Raw genomic sequence first — 18,785 nt, 5'->3', positions numbered from 1 at the left:
AGCAGAATAACTCAGGTTTTGCTGGTGATGGTGGTATTTTCCATGAAGAAGTTAATGAAATACCATTTGTATTGCTGTCATCATCCTCTTGAGAGAGAAGTCTAGCTGTCCTGGAACAGGTGAGGAATGATGTGGGCATGTAGATATGAGGTGTTTGGAATGGCCAGGCCTACCTGCAGCCCAGAGTCTCATTATTTTAGCAGCAGGTTTTAAAATTGCTATGAAGTGTGGAATCACTTTCATTAGGTGCATGCAGTTTCTTCAGTCTTCCCTTTATTCTGATTGTTTTTGTTGCCCTTTTGTGGGCTAAACCTGGGAAGAGATTATTTAAAAGTAAAAATGCGCTTTTCAGGGACTCTTTTTTAATTAGATTATTTCAGGTGTTTTGATCAGAGATCAAATAGCTTTTGGCGATTGCACTGTTGTTGTTCAATTTCCCTTTCTGCTCTTCTCTTTAGTCATACTTTGTCATGTTTGTGCCACTTGTATTGATGGAGTTGTGTTTTGTTTTTTACAGTGACGACAGTTCCTGTCTCACCTCTTTGATGGAAGAGGACTATGACCCAGAAGTGAACTCTTCACTGTAGAACAAGAAGCTCTTGTGGATTAATTGTGTCCCTCTAAAAGCAGCACCCAGTCTACAAAAAATAGAGTAGAAGAGATTATTTTTGGACCTGGCTTTTTTTGTTCATGTGACCTATGTTTCAGCATGTAAATGGTGAAAAACAGGGAGAACATTTGTGCCTGCTTCTGAGCTTTATATCAAGTAGTGCTTAGCTCTGTGGAGCATTAGCCAAGTTACGTGAAGACTAGAGTATATCCTAACATTCATTTTTTAAAATATTTTACCTTTTTTTAGCAGATATATGTGATAAAAATGAAATTTATATTTTAAGAGCACTTGGGCAGATGCTTCTTGTTTAGATCTCAGCATTTAGGGCAAACATTTTTATGTAACATCTTTTTTTCCAGAGTGTTTAGGCTGATCTGCTGCAGATCATGAACTGTCCAGCAGCCTTGAGTGTATCTGTTCAATATTAACCATGATGTTGCTCTGAATGTTGTCATGCAGACTCAAACCTTTTTGTAATGTAAAGGCTGATTTCTGTACTACCACGACCAGAGGAAATTTAATGAGGTGAACGTGGGCGTGGCTTTTTTAAATATAAATTACCTTCTTAGGTATCTTTTTTTTGTAGTGAGAGTGCAAAGAGAGGGTAAAATGAGCAGCTGAGGGGGTGAAGGGCACAGTTGGCACGAAGTGCGGCCTCTCGTGCTCTGCTTCGAGACGCACTATTGCCTCAAGGCTGGCCTTCCAGAATTCTGGAGAAGGAAGGAAACCGGAGGTCACTGAAGCACAGAAACTGAGGACATTGGACTGCAGAGGCCAAACTCAGGGTAATTGATCATATATATTTACAGCTTTGCTTATACTGTACTGACATGTTTCTAGATAAATTAAAGCTGAAAAATAAAGCAAAGTGGTAAATTGGAGAACCTTCCACAAAAAAGGTGGAATTCAGTTATATGGAGCAATACTGAAATATTCATCATTTTGAGCAGTAAAAATTGCTATAATATGTTGGAAAGAATATAGGGATGCAGGAGCTGACATATGGTTGTCTTTCAGGTCTCTTATCTGCTCTGAATGTCTCTTAATATCACGAGTTGATCTTATTTGATTTACAGCCTCTGGAATAAAGCATGCAGTGGTCACTCCTTTGCAGACTGTGAGACAATGAGCAATGAAGGATTGTACCCCAAATTCTGTATTGTCTTGATTTTCACATCTGCCTTTTCTATGCCATTGGTTGTTTTCTTCCCCCTCCACACCCATTCTGTCATGAACCTCATGGGTGTGTTAATTGTAAACAGGAAGTAACTGGGAATGTTGAGGTTCTTACCTGTTTCAATCAGAGGAACAAAGTCAGCAGAAGACAAATGCTCAAGTATAATACAAAAAACTTCAGCACTTTTCCCCTCCTGTTTGTACAGGCCAAACTTGGAGAGATAAATTGTATTATTATTTCAGTTTGGATGAGATTACAGGGAATGTTCTTTTCATTTACAGAGCCTGGCCATGAGGTTTGATGCCTCATTTTATTGAAGGGAGACACTGGACCTAAATGGCGCAGCATGACTTTGTTCCTGCCTGGCTTAACTTCTCAACACCACAGTCAACCAAGGTAACAGTAACACAGATTAGCTCCTTTCACAGCTCTGACCATGGGTAAGATCAGTGTGTTGGATTCTCTGTGATTCTGTGTGAGACAGGGGTATTTGTGATCGCATTCGGGCTCGTCAGCACTGCTGGCTAATCAATGCAGTTATGGATGCTGTATTGAAAACTCATACAGGAATATGGGGGTTTTTTCAATTAGCCAAATGTCACTGCTGGGCTGACAGGCTCCTGGAGAGTCCAAATGAGTGCTTCATTACATGACTTTTTACTTTCTGCAGTCCCCTGCAGCCACCTTTGAGAAACATGGAGAGCATCTTCCACGGGGAGAGGGCCGCTTTGGCGTGAGCCGCAGGAGACACAACTCTTCCGATGGATTTTTCAATAATGGGCCTCTCCGAACTGCGGGAGGTGAGTAAGAAGGACCAGAATGCAGCCTGAGAGCAAACATTTTGAAATAGTCTATACAGAATTAAGAATTCAGCAAAATAGAAACATTTTCCCAAACTGCACATTTTCAAAACATCCTATGAAAAAGTTGTACTACTCTCCTGTGCAGTGTGCTCAGGCCTTAAGATGTTTTCATAGTAGCTATATGTGCATTGTGTAGTTTGATTTGTTTTCTGATATAATCACACAGTATTTAATAAGTTCAGCTCAGTAGTTACTTAGTAAACACTGGCCGAACAAAAATCAACCTGAGTTATTTCCAGTATTCTGCATACTGTGTTGATTTTTTTTATTTGCATCCTTATCTCCTTTTGTTTAGACTGCTGGCATCAGCCATCCCTTCTCCGCCATGATTCTGTAGATTCTGGTGTTTCTAAAGGAGCTCATGTTGGGCTTTCTGGCAGTCAGCCTGGCTGGCATGGTCCCTCACGGGGCCATGATGGTGTGAGCCAGCGTGGAGGAGGAGGAACTGGAGTTCATCGCCACTGGAATGGCAACTTCCATTCTCGGAAAAGTTCCGCCTTTCAAGAAAAGCTGCCTGTTGAATCCAGGGAGGAGAAGAAGGAAGATAAAGAGCATTTGCAGTTTGAGGAGGAAGACTTTGTAAGTGTGTAGCTTCTCACTAGAAGTGGAAGGTGTGAGAAATGGCTTTTCTTATCTCATTTGTATTAGCATGGATAGATGGTGAGGATCTAGAGTTGCATTCCACTCAGTGTTTGAGACACAACAAAATTATTCCAGCACTGATAGAATGCTGAATGGTATGCAGAGCCCTCAGGACTTGAAGACCTGTTGGATTATGGTGTTTGGCTCATATGTTTTGCCAAATGGCTATTGTGAACTGAAGGCATTTTAACATTCAAGCCAGGTCTTCAGTGAAACCTGTAAGGTGACAGAGGAAGAGTAGTTGTATTAACTTCGTGGCTTTGCTTACAAAGCCTTTTTTTTTGCTCCTAGAAATACACTTGTTCAGCTTCTCCTTAGTCTGCCTGCTTCAGTCTTCCTGTTTCCTTCACTCTGATACGTTGGTGTTTGTGATAACCTTCCCAAGCTTGTTCATGACAAGCTCAGAACTTTGCAACCATCTGCCTTGAATCTTCTGGAACACTATTATCAAAGATGTTTTCCTCTCTCTCTCTCTGTTAGAGAGATCTGTAGATCAGGTTCTCTTGAGCCATTTTTCCATCAACATCTCCAGTTTACCAACTTTGTTCTTATTCAGCATTTTGATTCATGTGGTATTATCAGTATGATAGTCTCTTACATTCTGGCTCTATTTTTACTGGAATATCTTTAGTTTCTCAAACTTTATCAAACAGTGCTTGGACTTACAACTTTCATCTTTACCGTATTCCTTAATGCTAATGCTTTGAGAGATGCACACCTTTTCTGCTTTGTCTTTTCAATTCATTTCTATTTCTCCTGACCTCTGAAGGGTGTTATATTATCAGACCATGTATTTTTCTTTCTGCATCTATTTCTTGGTGTCTCTAGGCTTTTCTTGACCAGTGTAATGAGGAGAATATCCTCTGTAAGGATCTGGTAACTCTATCCTTTCCCCTAATGCAATTCCTCTGTCTTCATCCTCAGTGCTAAAGCCTTTGCTGCCTCTTGTAATGAGAGGTTCTGGTGATACTTTGCACACTCAGGTGTATCATCATCATGAGGTTTTTGCTATTTTATTCAGCATTCAGCATTTGTCTCTGGAAGGCTGTTCACAGCTGAAATTGTTGTGGCAGTTTGATGGCTTCTGCTTAGGAATTTACAAGTCAGAGTGAAATACATGAATACCCACAGCTGCTTCAAGCCAAAATCCAGAGCCTACACTTAAATTGCCACAGGAGGCAGTTTGATTTAAGCTGCTGGCGTTTTTTCAGTGAAGGGCCTGGGAAGTGATTGCATGCTTTTGTTCAGCTGCTGTTGCTTGGAGCAGGAGCCTGCATCACAGGGTGGTTAACGGCTAGAGAGTGGGGATAAAGCTTGTGTGTGGATTTCTACTACCTGATTTCTCAAGAATACTGTAATTCAGGCTTTTTTTGACTGTCAGAAGTCTGTAGAAATCTAGAAATATTGCAATGATTGCAGCTATGCAATCTCTTGTTGTCTATCTTGGTCTAAATCTTTCTTCCACATACTTAATTCTCTTCTTCAGTGCCTTGATGAGTGCCTTCCCCAACTACATGGCTGTTTCTTCTCTTAATTACTTCCCTCATTTTTAAGATGATTATACCATACATGGGCTAGCAGCAAGCTCTGTTTAGTAACTCCTGTACTGTCTTTGCCATAGTGGTGAAACTGATGTATGCTGTGGTTAAGTGTGTAGCTGTTAGGCCTGTGTGGCTGACAACACTTTTGCTGAAAGGTGTGCAAAGCAGGTTGTTAGACTAAGTGTGAGCACCCCTGCTATAAAACTGACCTGTAGCTAAAAATTGAAGCACTTTTAACAGGAGTTTCTGGAGGCTGAGGTTGGAATTTATGCTATGGTGTGACATTTTTTCCTTACTCTTACTGAACAGAAATACCAACAATTTCAGATGCTCACTATTAGAGAGTTACGCTGTCACCATAGTAACTCACATACGAGGAATTCATTAAAAGGAGGAAAGAGATGGCTGTATTTTGAACTGAGGTTATTTGGGACAGGGAAGAGGAATAGCTAATCAGAAACACTTGTCATTGAATGCTTAGATTTTCTTCAGTTCACTTTGAGCTTGGACATGTCTGTAGTTGTTCCACCAAGTTGAATTCTGAAACTGAATACCTTGTAAATCTGCAGAGAGCACCGAGTCTGTGCACACTCTTGTCCTAAAAAGTGGACTCTGAGGTTCGATACAAATTTAAATGTAGTGCTTTTTTGCCAGTAAATATATTCCTTTACATTATGAATCTAGTATTGGATTTTTTTTAATTGTCTCATGCATAATTATTGTATTAAAATGTTCATTAAATTAGGATAGATTCTTCATAAACTGATATGTGGATTCTGTTTTATTTTTTGAGCTGCTGATCAAATACCTAATATTTTTATACATGTACTGGTTGGTAGAATCTGCTTAATTATAGTAGAAGACTAGAGGAGTTAACCTGAACCCTCTGGTAGTTCCATTGGTAAAACAGCAGAAACCAGGGAGAAGGCAAACATGATTTTTAGATGTCATGTGGCAAGGCATTCTCTTCCACTTCAGGTACTGTTGAGAAAAATCTACCTATACCCTGGGTTCCTGGAAACAAAATGTTAATACTGATTATTTTTTTTGTCATATGTGATATAACAATATATTCATTTACATTGTCTTTTTACAGCCATCTTTGAATCCAGAAGCTGGAAGACATAACAACCAGAACAAACCTTTAGGGACACCTTCTGGAGTATGGGGTAGGTAAAGGTCACTGTGCACAATGCTGATGATGGAGCAGAAAGTTGTAACCAGTGTTTGAATGCTGGATTTTTCGCTCAAAAATATTTTAAAGATTTAAACAAAGCAGACAATTTGCTGCTTTCTGTCCTTGGTTGTTTTCCTCCCATAATCTTATCTAATCTTTTGGTCTTTTTGTCTGTTTGAAACTGTGCTTGTCTTCTCATACAAAAACAGCCAGTGGCAGAAATGTCACTGTTGTGTTCACTTCCTGTCGTGTTGCAGTTACAATTTCACACAGACATCACTTGAAGGGCAAAGCAGATTGGAGTGAACTAGACATTAGTCCCTGACTTGGGATCTTCATTGGGGAAATACAGGCAAAGCTGTCATAGTTCTGTGGTTTGAGTTTAATTGATTTTTTAAACTCAGAACAGCCTTGCTTTTGATCCTGATGTAGTCTACTATCTGTACATAGATTAGATGTACTGAACCTGTGCCTTTTAAAAAAAAGTGAAACAAGGTACCAGTTCTAGCAGGTAAACACAGATTTGTTAATATCTAGTTGGGTTAGATACTGCAAATAGTACAAATGCAAAAGATTCTTGCAATACTGTTGGGTTGTATTCTTTTTGCATGTTTGTCAGGTAGCTCAAAACCTAGCGACACCATTTATGGGGCTTTGATCTGTTTATACTATTAGTATTTTTTAAATTGTTATGCTCCTGGAAATGTGCTGATTTGGTATAAGAAACTTTAACCGTGCTTGTTTGTAAAAACAATGTGTCTTTTGAGGTATAAGTTATGTAAATTTTTTTTTCATGTGTTAGTGAACTAACAAAGCTGAGCCATGGTTGCTCAAAAAAATGCTCATACCTGTTCTGATTTCTGTAGAATGGTGTGAGGCTGTTAACTGATGCCACTGTAGGTTTTTCCTTTCAGCATCAAGGGAGCTGTTGTGTTTAGATTAGAAAAGATTGTATTTAGATATCCACATCCAGTATCCTCTCTCAGAGCTGAAATGAAAGAGCAGCTGATGGTCTCAGAATCAGATATGCTGTGTCTAAGATGGAGAGGGAGGAACTGAAGCAGTGTACTGAACCTGTTCTGAAACTGAACATGTATTTCAGAATCTCTTGTTTTGTTTTTACAGAAAACCCCCCTAGTGCCAAGCAACCTACCAAGATGCTGGTCATCAAAAAGGTTTCAAAAGAGGATCCTTCTGCCGCCTTCTCAGCTGCATTTACATCACCTGTTTCTCACCTGGCAAATGGCAACAAAGCCACAACCATTGTCCCAAGTGTCTACAAAAATCTGGTTCCTAAACCTGCAGCTCCTCCTTCCAAGGTACAGGGGGTTCCAACCAAATTAATGAACTGCAGATCAAAGGACTCAATGTCCCAACAAGTAGCAGGAGTTGGAATCCAGTAGTTTCTAGGCAGTGGCTTTTACAGTAGAGGTCTATTTACTACTAAAGTTGTTCTCTGTTAAAATGCCTTTCAGTTTATCCATAAGGAGAACTAACCTGTGACTACACTGCGGTCTATTTGAATGGGTGTGTCCTCATGCATTAGACAAATCCTTATCTTAATAAGACAAAATGAGCACTGCTGGAGAGGTGGAATGTGTGTTGCTATGTGCTTGAACTGTTCACATGACTACCTTGAAAAATCTTTATTGGGTTACAATACTTTGATGTGTCCAGAACAATTGAGGCTGAGATCAGATTAGATTGCAACATCCTGCAATTCAGGTGTAATTTAGTTGAGCCTTAAAAACAATCTGGAAAAGCCATGGGGTTTGTGCTATAGTTCTTTTACTGAAGAAAATACAGTAGTGCTAAAGAAAAAAAAATGTTTTTCCTTAGTTCTAGGTTTAATCTTGCCTATTTCTCCAGAGAACCAACATGTATAGATGGCCTTAGAAATTTTGAATAATTGATAGTGAAAGTATTTTAAAAGGTAAAAAAAAAAAAAGACAGCTAGGTTATTCTTTAAAGAGATGTCCGAATACTTTGAGTTCTAAAATATATTAATCACTAATGCTGGCTGCAACATTCCAACAAAATCTTCCCTATGATTACAGTAGATAGTTCTTACACACTTCAAAGATAAAAGCAAAATAAGAGACTCATAGTTTCTTTTCATAAGAAAGCAAGTTTAGAGCTTCTTTCCCTTTTGTAAATTTTTGTTAATTCAGGTTAAATTCTGCCAGCTACAGAAAAAATTGTAGTGGTTAAAACGATTATCAAATAATCTTGTCTAAACAATTTGACAGCTGATCTACTTCTTGGCAAGATGGGATAAATTGACCCAGTAGAAAGGTTATTTATAAGGAGTTTTTCATTCCACACATAGTTTTCAGTTCTTGTTTAGAGTAGGTAAACAAAATGCAGCTTCTAGTGAGTAGAGAGCCTCCTGTGACTTTTATTTTTGCTTTTACAGCTTGATTGATACATATGTAGATATAGTCTGACCTGGTTTAGTGTGGATGTCTTGTGTGTTCTTTGAAACAAAAGGCCAGAGGTACAGTTTCTGACCAGACTGTTAGATTGTCTCTGGCTTCAAAGTAAACAGAATTTCAGTGAACCACAATGCATACAGCTTGTCTGTGTAACTGGCTGTTGTATGCAAAGATCATTTCTGAGGTCTGAAAGTTAATGCTGTACCAAGCTGTACCAATGTAGAGGTTGAGAGATGAAAATGCACTTCTGAAAGTTAAGGTAATGTGTGTCATTACTGCAGGTGATGATATACCTGTTGCTTGACAGTGCAGAATTTGGGCATAAAAATCTGCTTAGCTAATGTAGCAGCTTTAGAAGCAGCTACAAGTGCAACAGTAATTGCACAGCAAGTTGCTCCTTGCAGCTTGCTGTGCAATTACCGTTGCATTTGTTGTAGCTGCTTCTGAAGCCCATGGACATTAATTCAGTCAAGGAGAGCTGCTCTTGAAGCTTCTCCTAACCAAGTTCTGAAATTAGACTATGTAGGTTTTGATTCTTCAGATAAAAAGAATACATTATTCAGTGCTCACACTTGGAATAAAATGACTATGATCTGAAGGTTCAGCATCTATTAAAAATAGTCGTAGGGGTTTTATTTAGCTTGCTTTACATGTTATTTAGTTCATTTGCATTCCAGATTGTTTATCTGTATTTAAATCAGAGATTATGGCAATATGTAGTTGTACCTGTCTAAATTTCTTTTAAGTTTTTACTTCAGAATCCAGTAGGCCTGGATTACCCCTTGATTTATACCTGAAATATTGCATTACTGGTAACAAAGGAAATGTTCTTTGGCTATTGGAAAATGTCATAATTTTTGATATGTAGCCCAAGAGATCAGTCACATTAAGCAGGCTATAAATATGTACTTGGTGATTTAGCTGCTGATTTCTAAGAGTTTACTTACTGAGTGTTTAATTACTGGGAAAGTGTGATATTCTTCAGTGGTGGGGGTTGTAGTAGGAAGAATTATCTGCTGATGTCATCAACAGTGCTTTTGTTAATGAATGGTGACCATTAGCAATACCAAAAGGTGGGCTATCAGCATATCCTTAGCCAGAAAAGCTGTGTGCATTGATGTCTTTTTAAAGTCACAGTCTTAAAGCAGCTGTGGTAGGATGCATTAGCCTGGAGACTTCTAGAAGTTACCCAGGAATTGTAGTGCATAAAGTAGTAGAGGTGTCAAAATTTCCTTTCCACGAATTCAGCAGTATTGGAAAGGTGTCACAGGAAAACTGAATGAAAAATACTTTTGTTAAGTTCTGAGCAGTTCAGAAAGGAAGAGAACTGGTGGCAGTGAAACAAGTGTGTTCTTTCTGGCTGATGGAGATGGCTGATAGTTCACAGTCAAGCAATCCGTGAAGGTCACACTCAGCCACCCAGGGAAAGCAATAGGGGTCTGTCTTTGGACCTCTCTGAGCTGCAAGCTGCCCCTTTGTGGAAGGCTGGAGAACAACACTGGGCAGCTGAGAGCTGGAAATGGAACAGTGCAACCCTGGAGCTGTGAAGAGAAACTTTTTGTCAGTCATACTGCACCCTTATTTTAGTACAGGTAATAAATATTGTGCAGATCAGGATATTTATGAGGTTTGAAGAGGATGTTTTTAATGTGTGCTATGAATGCCATGGAATCTATTTGATAGGGTGGGATGCTCATTTTTAAGAGTGGAAGAGTAAATCTGATGGCCTCTCTATGCAATGTATTTTTTAAAAAAAATTTGTAGAAGAACCCAGTGAACAGTGACAACATACTGAAATAATGCCTCTGTTCTCATTGCTGGCAGATTACAAGATCTGTTGCATCCCAGATTTAACTGAATCTCATTTGTGCATGAATTATTTTATTAGAGACATGAAGCTAGCTTCAGAAATCCAGTGGGTCAAAGGAAGAACCTGTGTGTTTCAATCTTCTGACAGTGTCCTGCTAGTGCTACTTGGTAAAGGTTTCCTCTTAGGATTGTTTTTGTAAAAACTCTCCCTTCACAGTGTTTGTCCCTGACTGATAAGAGAGCTTCAAGAACAACATTCCAAGTAACAAGAACTTATCTTGAAGTCTTTGCTCTTCAGCCAAATGACCAGTGTATTAAAAGGGATACTGCAGAGTATCCAGGGCAAAACAGCAAGTGATCCTGCACTGTAATAAAGTGGCTGCTTTTGCTTCTTTTTCTTGTTATTGTTGCTAATTTGGTGCAATGATGGACACTTTCAGAGCCCTAGGAAATAAATAATTTTCATTCTCACTCTGAACAAAACTATTGTATGATAATCTTCCTCACACAGGAAGTCCTGTCAAGTGATTGTAGCATGCAGTGTTCCCCTAAGAAATGTCATTTTAATTGGGATATTTTTTTTTATTTCCCATCTGTGGGTACCTCTAAGATGAATTGCATTACACAGTGGTGATTCCAATTAATGAAGGGCAATGCTGGATTTTCTCTGTGAGCTCTTAATGGCATTTTACTGAAGGGTGGTGCCCACGAACCAGAATTGTGTGTGATTTGGGAAAACAGAAGATGCCAAGGGAAAAACGATGGGTGTTGAAATAAACCTATTGACACTGTTCTTGAAAAGTGAAGAAAATCCATACAGCATAATGTTTAGTTATTTCAATACTTTCAAGCAACACCTTCTCATGCCTTACCATTTACTGCCCTCTATTTTGTGTTTTCTTCAATACAGCCAAGCCCATGGAAAGCCAACAGAAGTGAACATAAACCAGGCTCGCTGTCCTCCACCCGTGACTCTGCCTTTACCAGTCCAGTGTCTGTAACCAAACCAGCGGTACTGGCAAGTGGCTCAGTCCTCACCTCTCCCAAAGAGGTAAGGGTTGGGATAAGGGATAAGTGGGAGATTTTTTTTTTTAAAGCATAAACATAAGGTTCTCTCTGCATGTGGTACCTACCTTTGCATCCTTGAGGGATGACTCACTTGTACATTCTTAGCACATTCTGCCGCATCTAAAAGAAATAGAAATGGGGTTTATCTGGCTGTAAAGCCATTGGTGTTTGTTCAACTGTATTAGATTTTCTTCCAGTTAAAAAAAAAGTACTAATGCTTTAAATGGTGTTGTGTAACAAGACATATGTCAGCTTGGTGTTATGGGAGTGCAGATGCCAAGAACTGATATGAAGAGGTAGGCAAATTGATTCCTATGATGTTTTTCAGTATAGGAAAGGAAGGGGAAGGAAGGTGATCTGCCTAATTTCCTTTCTCTAGAACAACTACACAAGCACTGAGTTCTGAGGGGGGTTGAAGGAGTTTAACATGTGTATGTATGACTTTTCAGCTACAGTATCTGTTTTTAATTTTGATGTTGGAAGGAGGTAATCTGCTGAGATGGAAACTGACTTGCCCCTAGTTTTGGTCTGAAGTACAGAGAGAACCTTGAAATACAAATCTCTTAATATTTCAGCAATAACTGTGACAGAGCACAAGAAAAAAAGCACAAAAATAGAACAGACTGATAAATTCCTGGCCAATGCAGTTGCTCTTTCCAGGTTCAACTTGATGATCTTGAAGTCTTTTCCAACCTTTATGATTTTGTCATTCTATAAATGATGATTCGCAACATCTGAAATTAGCTTGTTTTAACTGTAGAATTGGGGGATTTTTCTAGAGGTGCACTTGTCTTCTTCCGTTATAGACATTAATTCTAAAATAAGGCCTTGTCATCTTTATGGTTCTCTGCTTTGAAGACTTCACTTTTCAACATCCTGCACTTTTCTGCTTTAGCCACAGCTGAGTGTGCAAGCAGTCATTAAGGCAGTAGTTAATAAGCAGGCACCTATCACTTTGATAAAAAGTGTTGTTCTTTTCCCTTACCTTGCTTTTCTTTCTCTTTAGATCCAAGTTCTTTGTGCTGCTGACAGCCTTCCTTTTGTGTAATGCACAGCACAGTATGGACAGTGTAAATATGTAAACTTAGGCATTCACTTTGTATCATACAGGAATAGTGCAAGTGTTTCCTTCACCAGCCCTCAAGGTCTACTGTGAAACTCCAGTCAGTGAAGATGTTGGATACCAACCTGAGAGCTAAACATAAAGAGCTTAAAAATTCCTTCCAGCTAAACTGGACACTTGTAATATGTTTTCCTTTGAATCTATTGGAGATTTACAATGTGAAAACACAGGTCTGTGGTCAGCAGATAGTACTGCAATCCTGGTTCTCCAGGACTACTATGCACAGTCTCTGGCTTTTTGTTTCTGGAAGGGGCTAATGCACTTCCTGCAGAAGTGGTAAAAATAGCACCTTTATTCATAAGAGACAAGAGTGTGTTGGAAACTAAAAGGGTGCCAGCTAGCACTGGCTCTGTCCCCACAAGCCAGTCTAAAGCAACCAACTTACAATACAGCCTGAGTTCTTAAAATGAATTCAGGGTTACTTTTCTGTAAGAGTACCCATCCATGTTACACAGACAGACATCAGAACAAATCTGAGGTGATGCCTAGCATTCTCATTCATAAAATGCCAAACACCCAAAAAAAAAGCAACACCAAAAAACTGAGATGCCTTGATGCTTCAGTCAAAGGGCTAAGCTTCCTTTAGAAGAGACACCAGTTTACTATTTTAGTGCTAAACAAGAATGTTTTGTAAAACATAACTCTTCTATAGAAAGTTATGCATAAAACCAGAATTGAGGTGAAATGAATTCCCTTTCAGAAATATGTTGTTTCTAAACTTTAGCTGTAAATGTCTTCCCCTGATGTGTAGAAATTAAGTTTTAGTACCTCAGTAGTTTATTAGAGATCAAAACAGCCACTAGCAAAGAGTTCCAGTTGAGTATTTCAGATTACCAGAAGACATCTAATTTTAGTCGCCTTTGCTCATTGTTACCTTCTCTCACTGCAGTCAAACTAAATTATGTTGAGAGCTTAATTTCACTCTTGTGTCAGCTTTTTATCCTGATAGTTGCAGTCACCTGTTTGGTCTGTTACAACTGCTGATTTATTTCTTACTGTGTTGAATTAGGCAAAATCTGAAAGGTCTGCCTGAGAAATTACTGCCAGGCTGCACTTCCTTTCAGGCATTATTTCACACCAGTGTTTCACATGCAACAGCCATTAGAAATATAAGCAGCAGTTGCTGCCTTGTTTTTGGTCTAGTTCCCTTGATCTTTGCTCAGAGCACTGAGTGTGATAAAAATTTTTGGCACAGGAGGTTGATTTTGAAGAGCGTGAATTTGCAACCTTCCCCTGCAGCTTAAAAAAGTGTGTGGGGAGAAAAACACTACAAACTTCAGGAAATTTTACTGGTTTAATATTGATTTTTTGAAAAATCAAAGCACGTATTGAAAAAACAAAACAAAGAATAGTTTTACATGCAAGATTCTCATGTCAGTTCTCCATAATAATGATTAAATTCCTCATTGTTTTAGAGTAGTCAAACATGAACTCCAGCAGGAGGTTAAGGTACTGGAAACTTTGCCATAACAGGTTCTTAGATTCCTTTTATGTGCCCAGTCAAAACATGGAACAGATAAAATTGAAAGCTCACCTTGGTTAGCAGTGCTCCTATTGCAGGATCATGGCCAGTACAGCCAGTGGGCCTGCTTCACAGACTCCAGATTATTAATGAAACTTAAACATTGTGGAAGAGCACAGGAGGTTTCCTTGTGTTCATGCACTGAGGTGAGCAGATTCCCCACAGGCTCCAGGGTTGTCCGTGTCTGCTTCCACACTGAACCATCTGGGCTGAGTGTACAGAGCCAGCAGCTGGCAGCATTCTCTCCAGAGGAGGATTCCAAGGTTGTGGTTAGTTAAGGATGTGACCACACCCTGAAAGGAGATTACCTCCCCATAGTTTAATTTCAGGGTGGAGTCTGTCAGGATTACTTAAAATGCAAATTTGAACTGAGTCTGATTTGTTTAATTTGCTGATTTTTGTAGGAGAGGAATCCTGCATGAAGTTTTTTGCCCTAAAACTCTGTTGTTATTATTGCAGAACATAGTAAGCTCTGTAGCTTATTTGTTGTAAGCTGCAGCTTGCTTGAGTTACATTGCAAAGAAACAAATATATTCATGACTATGAATTGACTCCTAGGGGAAGAAAAGGAATTGAGTTGATAATAATAGGGGAAGTGAATGTGCAGGACACATTAGTATTTTGATGGGAATTTGACATTAGGTTGGGGCTTTTTGAGGGGTTAAGAGCCACCCAAAGAACTGATGAGTGTTTGAAGGGTGTAAGCACAGCCACTGAAGAGGCCCCAGGTTTGCAGCAGTGCGGTTTGATTTCTGTGTTCTCCCTCCCTGTGCAGAGTCCTTCCAGCACCACCCCTCCCATTGAGATCTGCTCCTCGCGCCTGACGAAGCTGATGCGCCGGACCACTGATAAAAAGAGCGAATTCCTGAAGGCACTGAAGGATGATAGAAATGGGGAGATAACAGAAAACAGGGAATGTGACAAGCTGGATGATGTAAGATCACTGTCCTTGCTGTATATATGATCATTATTTTTGAAGGAGTTGGGGCTGAAAAAGTCCTGAGCAGTGTATGTAATTCAGGCTCTGGAAGAGGAAGGGAATGACTCACACTGGTCTGGCACACATGCCAGTGGAAATAGTGCACAGCAGTGATGGAGGGAGATGTGTAGCACAGTAGAATGTAAGTGCATAAGTAATAAATGAGGTGGAAAGGAAGGTTACAGATGTTTAAGATAATCTAGATTTTTTGCAAGGATTCTCTAAGAAGAGGAACAGCATCATATTTTAACATCTTAAGTTGCTTTCCAACTTCCCTGTCAAACTGATTCAACAGAAAAGTAGAATTTTGTGCTTGTGAAAGGTGCAGGAATGTGGCTCAAGCCTCAGAAGCTCAGACCAAACCCCCAAATGCATATATCTGTGCCTTAATGTGTATGTCAAGTGTGTTCATACGAGCATTTAATTCTCATAGTTTTCTTGCTGTCACTCCGAGCTGCTGGTGATGGCTTTGCAATGCCAGCATTCACTCCCTTGGCACAGCAGCACAGGCCACCAACCATCCTTCATCCTGTGTTGTCCTGTCACAGACAGGTACACAGTGCTGCAGGTTCTGTAAAAAACACTGGCTCAAGGTGAAAGGCTTGGCTGGACTTTCAAAGGCAGAAGCTTGCACTTGGAACTGTGCTGTTGGCATGGTCTGTGCAAGCACACTTTGATGGTTTTATTTTTCTTCAGATGGAGAGCAACAGCACACCAGAACCAAAGGAAAACTGGGAAGAGAACTGCCATCAGAATGGCCTTTCTCTCCCTTTGCCAGAGGAGGGGGAAAACCTCTCCCATTCACTGGAAGCAGAACACAGGTGAGTAAATGGCAGAATAGTGATTGGAGTAAAGGAGGGTGAATTCTTGGGCTGTGTGAGAAGAAGGAAACCCTTTTGAAGAAAATTATATTTTTGGGAAGCAGCAGTAGCTGTGTGTATGGAGAAGGAGGTTTTGGGGCTTTGTGACTAGTGCTGGACTGGGCGGGGTCTTATTGAAAGTAAAACAAGACACCAATTGCAGGTGAACCAAGGCTTTACCAAGGTCTGTAATTAAATTCCAGTGCTTTTTTAATGCCACATCTCCATGTATCAGTGCTGCCTAGAGATACTTATCTGCCCACATTGGGAGTCAGCATGAACCAAGGGTGATTCTGGTTAATTTGCAAGCAGCTGTCCTAAATGTAATGGTTTGAAGACACACACCACAGTTTGTTTGCGCTTAGAACACTCCAGTGCTGCTTTACATGCAGTGCTGCTTTACATGCTGTAAAAGTGGAGGAGAGTTAAGAAAATATTTACCTGCTATCTCAGGCTGTATCTCACATCAATGAATAAGCAGTGTGAGCATCTGGTGCAAGCAGATAGTATGGTTTAGGAGATTCTGAGCTGTGATACTGGTTTGGTTGCCTCATGTCCTCCTTCAGTGTCCTTGAGTTAGAATTTCAAATCCCTGCCTTCCACCAGGCTGGTTATGTACCCATTATACAGGTCTGCTGATGGTTAAATATTTGTAAAAGACATTGAAAAATGGTGGGTAAACACAAAGGATTGTTGAAGTGGTCTGTGATAGAGAGGATTCCCTGGTGAATTTGGAGTAATTTACTACAAAACCTTATTTTTCATGGACAAAGTGTTCCTTCCTTTGCTATTGTTCCCTTGCTTTGGTTCCCATGCCCCTTTTATTTTCTCCACAATCAGGTTATTGAAAGAAATGGGATGGCAGGAATATCCTGAAAATGATGAAAACTACCTTCCCCTCACAGAGGATGAGCTCAAAGAGTTTCAGATTAAATCAGAGCAGGTATGTTTACAGCTCTTGCTACTTGTGACTGCTCTTCTCCCTCTCCTTTCTCAAGGGCTTGTTCTTAAGGGTGTTCAAAAGGACCAAGCATTTAAGCAAGACTGTAACAGAATGGATGATTCTGCATCATCCCTGTGGGTATACACAGTTAAATGTGGGGTTCATCTCCACGGAGAGCTGGTAACAGTTACTCTCCACACTTTTACTTGTTTTAAAACTTACTTTCATTCCTACAGCGAAGAAGAAACGGATTTGGGAAGAATGGATTTCTTCAGGGCCGCGGCTCCAGCCTGTTGTTCCACTGGGGAAGCACTTTTAAGACAAAGATTGAGGACTCAGACACAGAAACAAGTAGCAGTGAAACGTCAGATGACGATGCCTGAAACTGGGCACAATAAAATTAAAATAAATAAAACCAACCCAATAAACTCAGTTCATAGTTCAACACGTGTTTGGGGTTGTATAAACTAAACAGAGTTTATTCTGTCTCCAGTCTGTTCAGTTTTTTCTTTTGTTGTTGATACTTCATGCACAAGGGAAATAATTGTATCCCAAAGAAGAGAGAAATTGGCTTCTTTAGCTTTTTCTTTTGGTTTTGCCCTAATGCTTACTAGAAGTTTGTGCAGCTAGCAAATTTTGACAAAAATCCCTTGTGGGGCAGTGCACAAGTTCAGTCGTGTGAGCAGGACACAAGTGGCTGACTGATCTCTGCAACAACAAGCTTCTAACAGTGCCGCCGCATTGCCCAGCGCGCGGTAACGGTGTGCTAAAACAATCATTGTCGATGACAAAATGGCTTTTGAAGTTCTAATTATGTTAAATTAATGCTAATAACATGAATATTTTATTTTATTTTATTTTTTTTGGCGGCTCGGGGAGCTTCATCACTTAACCAGGCGTTTGTGGTTTTCTTTTTTTTTGGGTACAGCTGTAAAATATTTGGATATAGGAATTGTTTGTGTTCTTCTTGCAGCCTTGATATTCAGGGTGGATTGTAAAATATAAATTTTTTGTGAGATTTCAAAGATTAAGATTATTTTGATAACATTATTTACAGATTTTAAAAAGTGACTATCACATTGAGTCTGTATGAGGGGGAAAAACTACTGCATCAAAAATAACTAACTTGGAATAAATATTTTGCATCAGTTTGCCAATTCTAATTGTCTTTCTTATGTAAGAAGAGCTTTCCTCTAAGGGACCTGCAACTTTGGGGGTTCAGTAGCACTGGGGATAAACAGTTTCTTCTCCCGCTCTATTTTTCCACTTGGCAAACATTGCTGTAGTGCTCAGACTGCAGGAAGTGAACTCTTCCTTTAAGAAGGGAGAGGGAGAACAATGCTGAGATGACAGTCCATGTTTGGGGATTTTTTTTAAAGAAAATAATTCAAAATTATCTTCTACTAAAGCAGTTTGCTTTTTTTTCCGCTTCATACAAAACGGTGAAGCTCGACCGGTCGGTGTCACTTGTTCCTAGTGCAATGCTGCTGTTTATGTTCACAACGTGGCAAGGGAATGTCTGAATCCAAAGCTGTTTTCATTGAAATCTTTTTTAAAAATTCATGAAAACATTTCTATTAGATTAAAAAGAATTTTACAAACAACTCAGTTGTGGCCTAAGCTATTTTAGTGTCTGGTGTAAGTTCAGCTTGTGCAAAAGGTTTTGGATTCGAAAGTGCTCTGGGGTTGTGCCCTGCTTGCAGGGGGGTTGGACGGAGTCACACAAAGCCTGGTCTTGCTGACCTGAGGGGGTTTGTACCAAGGTTGGGCCTGTGTGTTCTTGATCCACTCCTGGCCAGTCAGAGAGGACAGAGGTGTAAGAAAATGGTAATGTTTAGCCCTGAATCTTTGCATCAGGATTCAAGGGCACCTGCTCAGTATTATCAGGTGTAACTCTGTTACCTGTTCCTCCTGCTGGCTTTGGTGAACCTCAGTGGAGAGGGGCGGTGGGGCATTTCTTCATCCCTGTGCTCTGGAACCCGGGGTCCAGGGGCTGAGGCTGCCGGGGAATGCTTGGGGAAGTGCTGGGGCTC

At 39.9% G+C, this 18,785-nt stretch overlaps 1 protein-coding gene and 1 long non-coding RNA gene across 2 annotated transcripts; one reads left to right on the top strand and one right to left on the bottom strand.

Moving 5' to 3' along the window:
• The first annotated feature begins 2 nt into the window (after positions 1–2).
• On the top strand, positions 3–17,909 carry GPBP1L1 (GC-rich promoter binding protein 1 like 1). The gene is made up of 12 exons (XM_015635798.3): positions 3–119; positions 518–1,398; positions 2,072–2,186; positions 2,461–2,590; positions 2,949–3,232; positions 5,933–6,005; positions 7,139–7,332; positions 11,168–11,308; positions 14,746–14,904; positions 15,646–15,770; positions 16,650–16,752; positions 16,989–17,909. The coding sequence occupies exons 3-12, from the start codon at positions 2,127–2,129 to the stop codon at positions 17,133–17,135; spliced, it is 1,416 nt and encodes a 471-aa protein (XP_015491284.1). The 5' UTR covers positions 3–119; positions 518–1,398; positions 2,072–2,126; the 3' UTR covers positions 17,136–17,909.
• Positions 11,340–14,746, bottom strand: LOC117244794. The gene is made up of 2 exons (XR_004498541.1): positions 13,983–14,746; positions 11,340–11,445 (listed from the first exon to the last, which is right to left on the bottom strand). It is a non-coding gene; the product is annotated as an uncharacterized LOC117244794 (long non-coding RNA).
• Positions 17,910–18,785: the final 876 nt, after the last annotated feature.

Source organism: Parus major, chromosome 8 (assembly GCF_001522545.3).
Source record: "Parus major isolate Abel chromosome 8, Parus_major1.1, whole genome shotgun sequence".
Classification (NCBI taxonomy): Eukaryota; Metazoa; Chordata; class Aves; order Passeriformes; family Paridae; genus Parus; species Parus major.
Note: the sequence above shows the minus strand (reverse complement) of the source record. Positions and strands in the feature narration are given on the sequence as shown.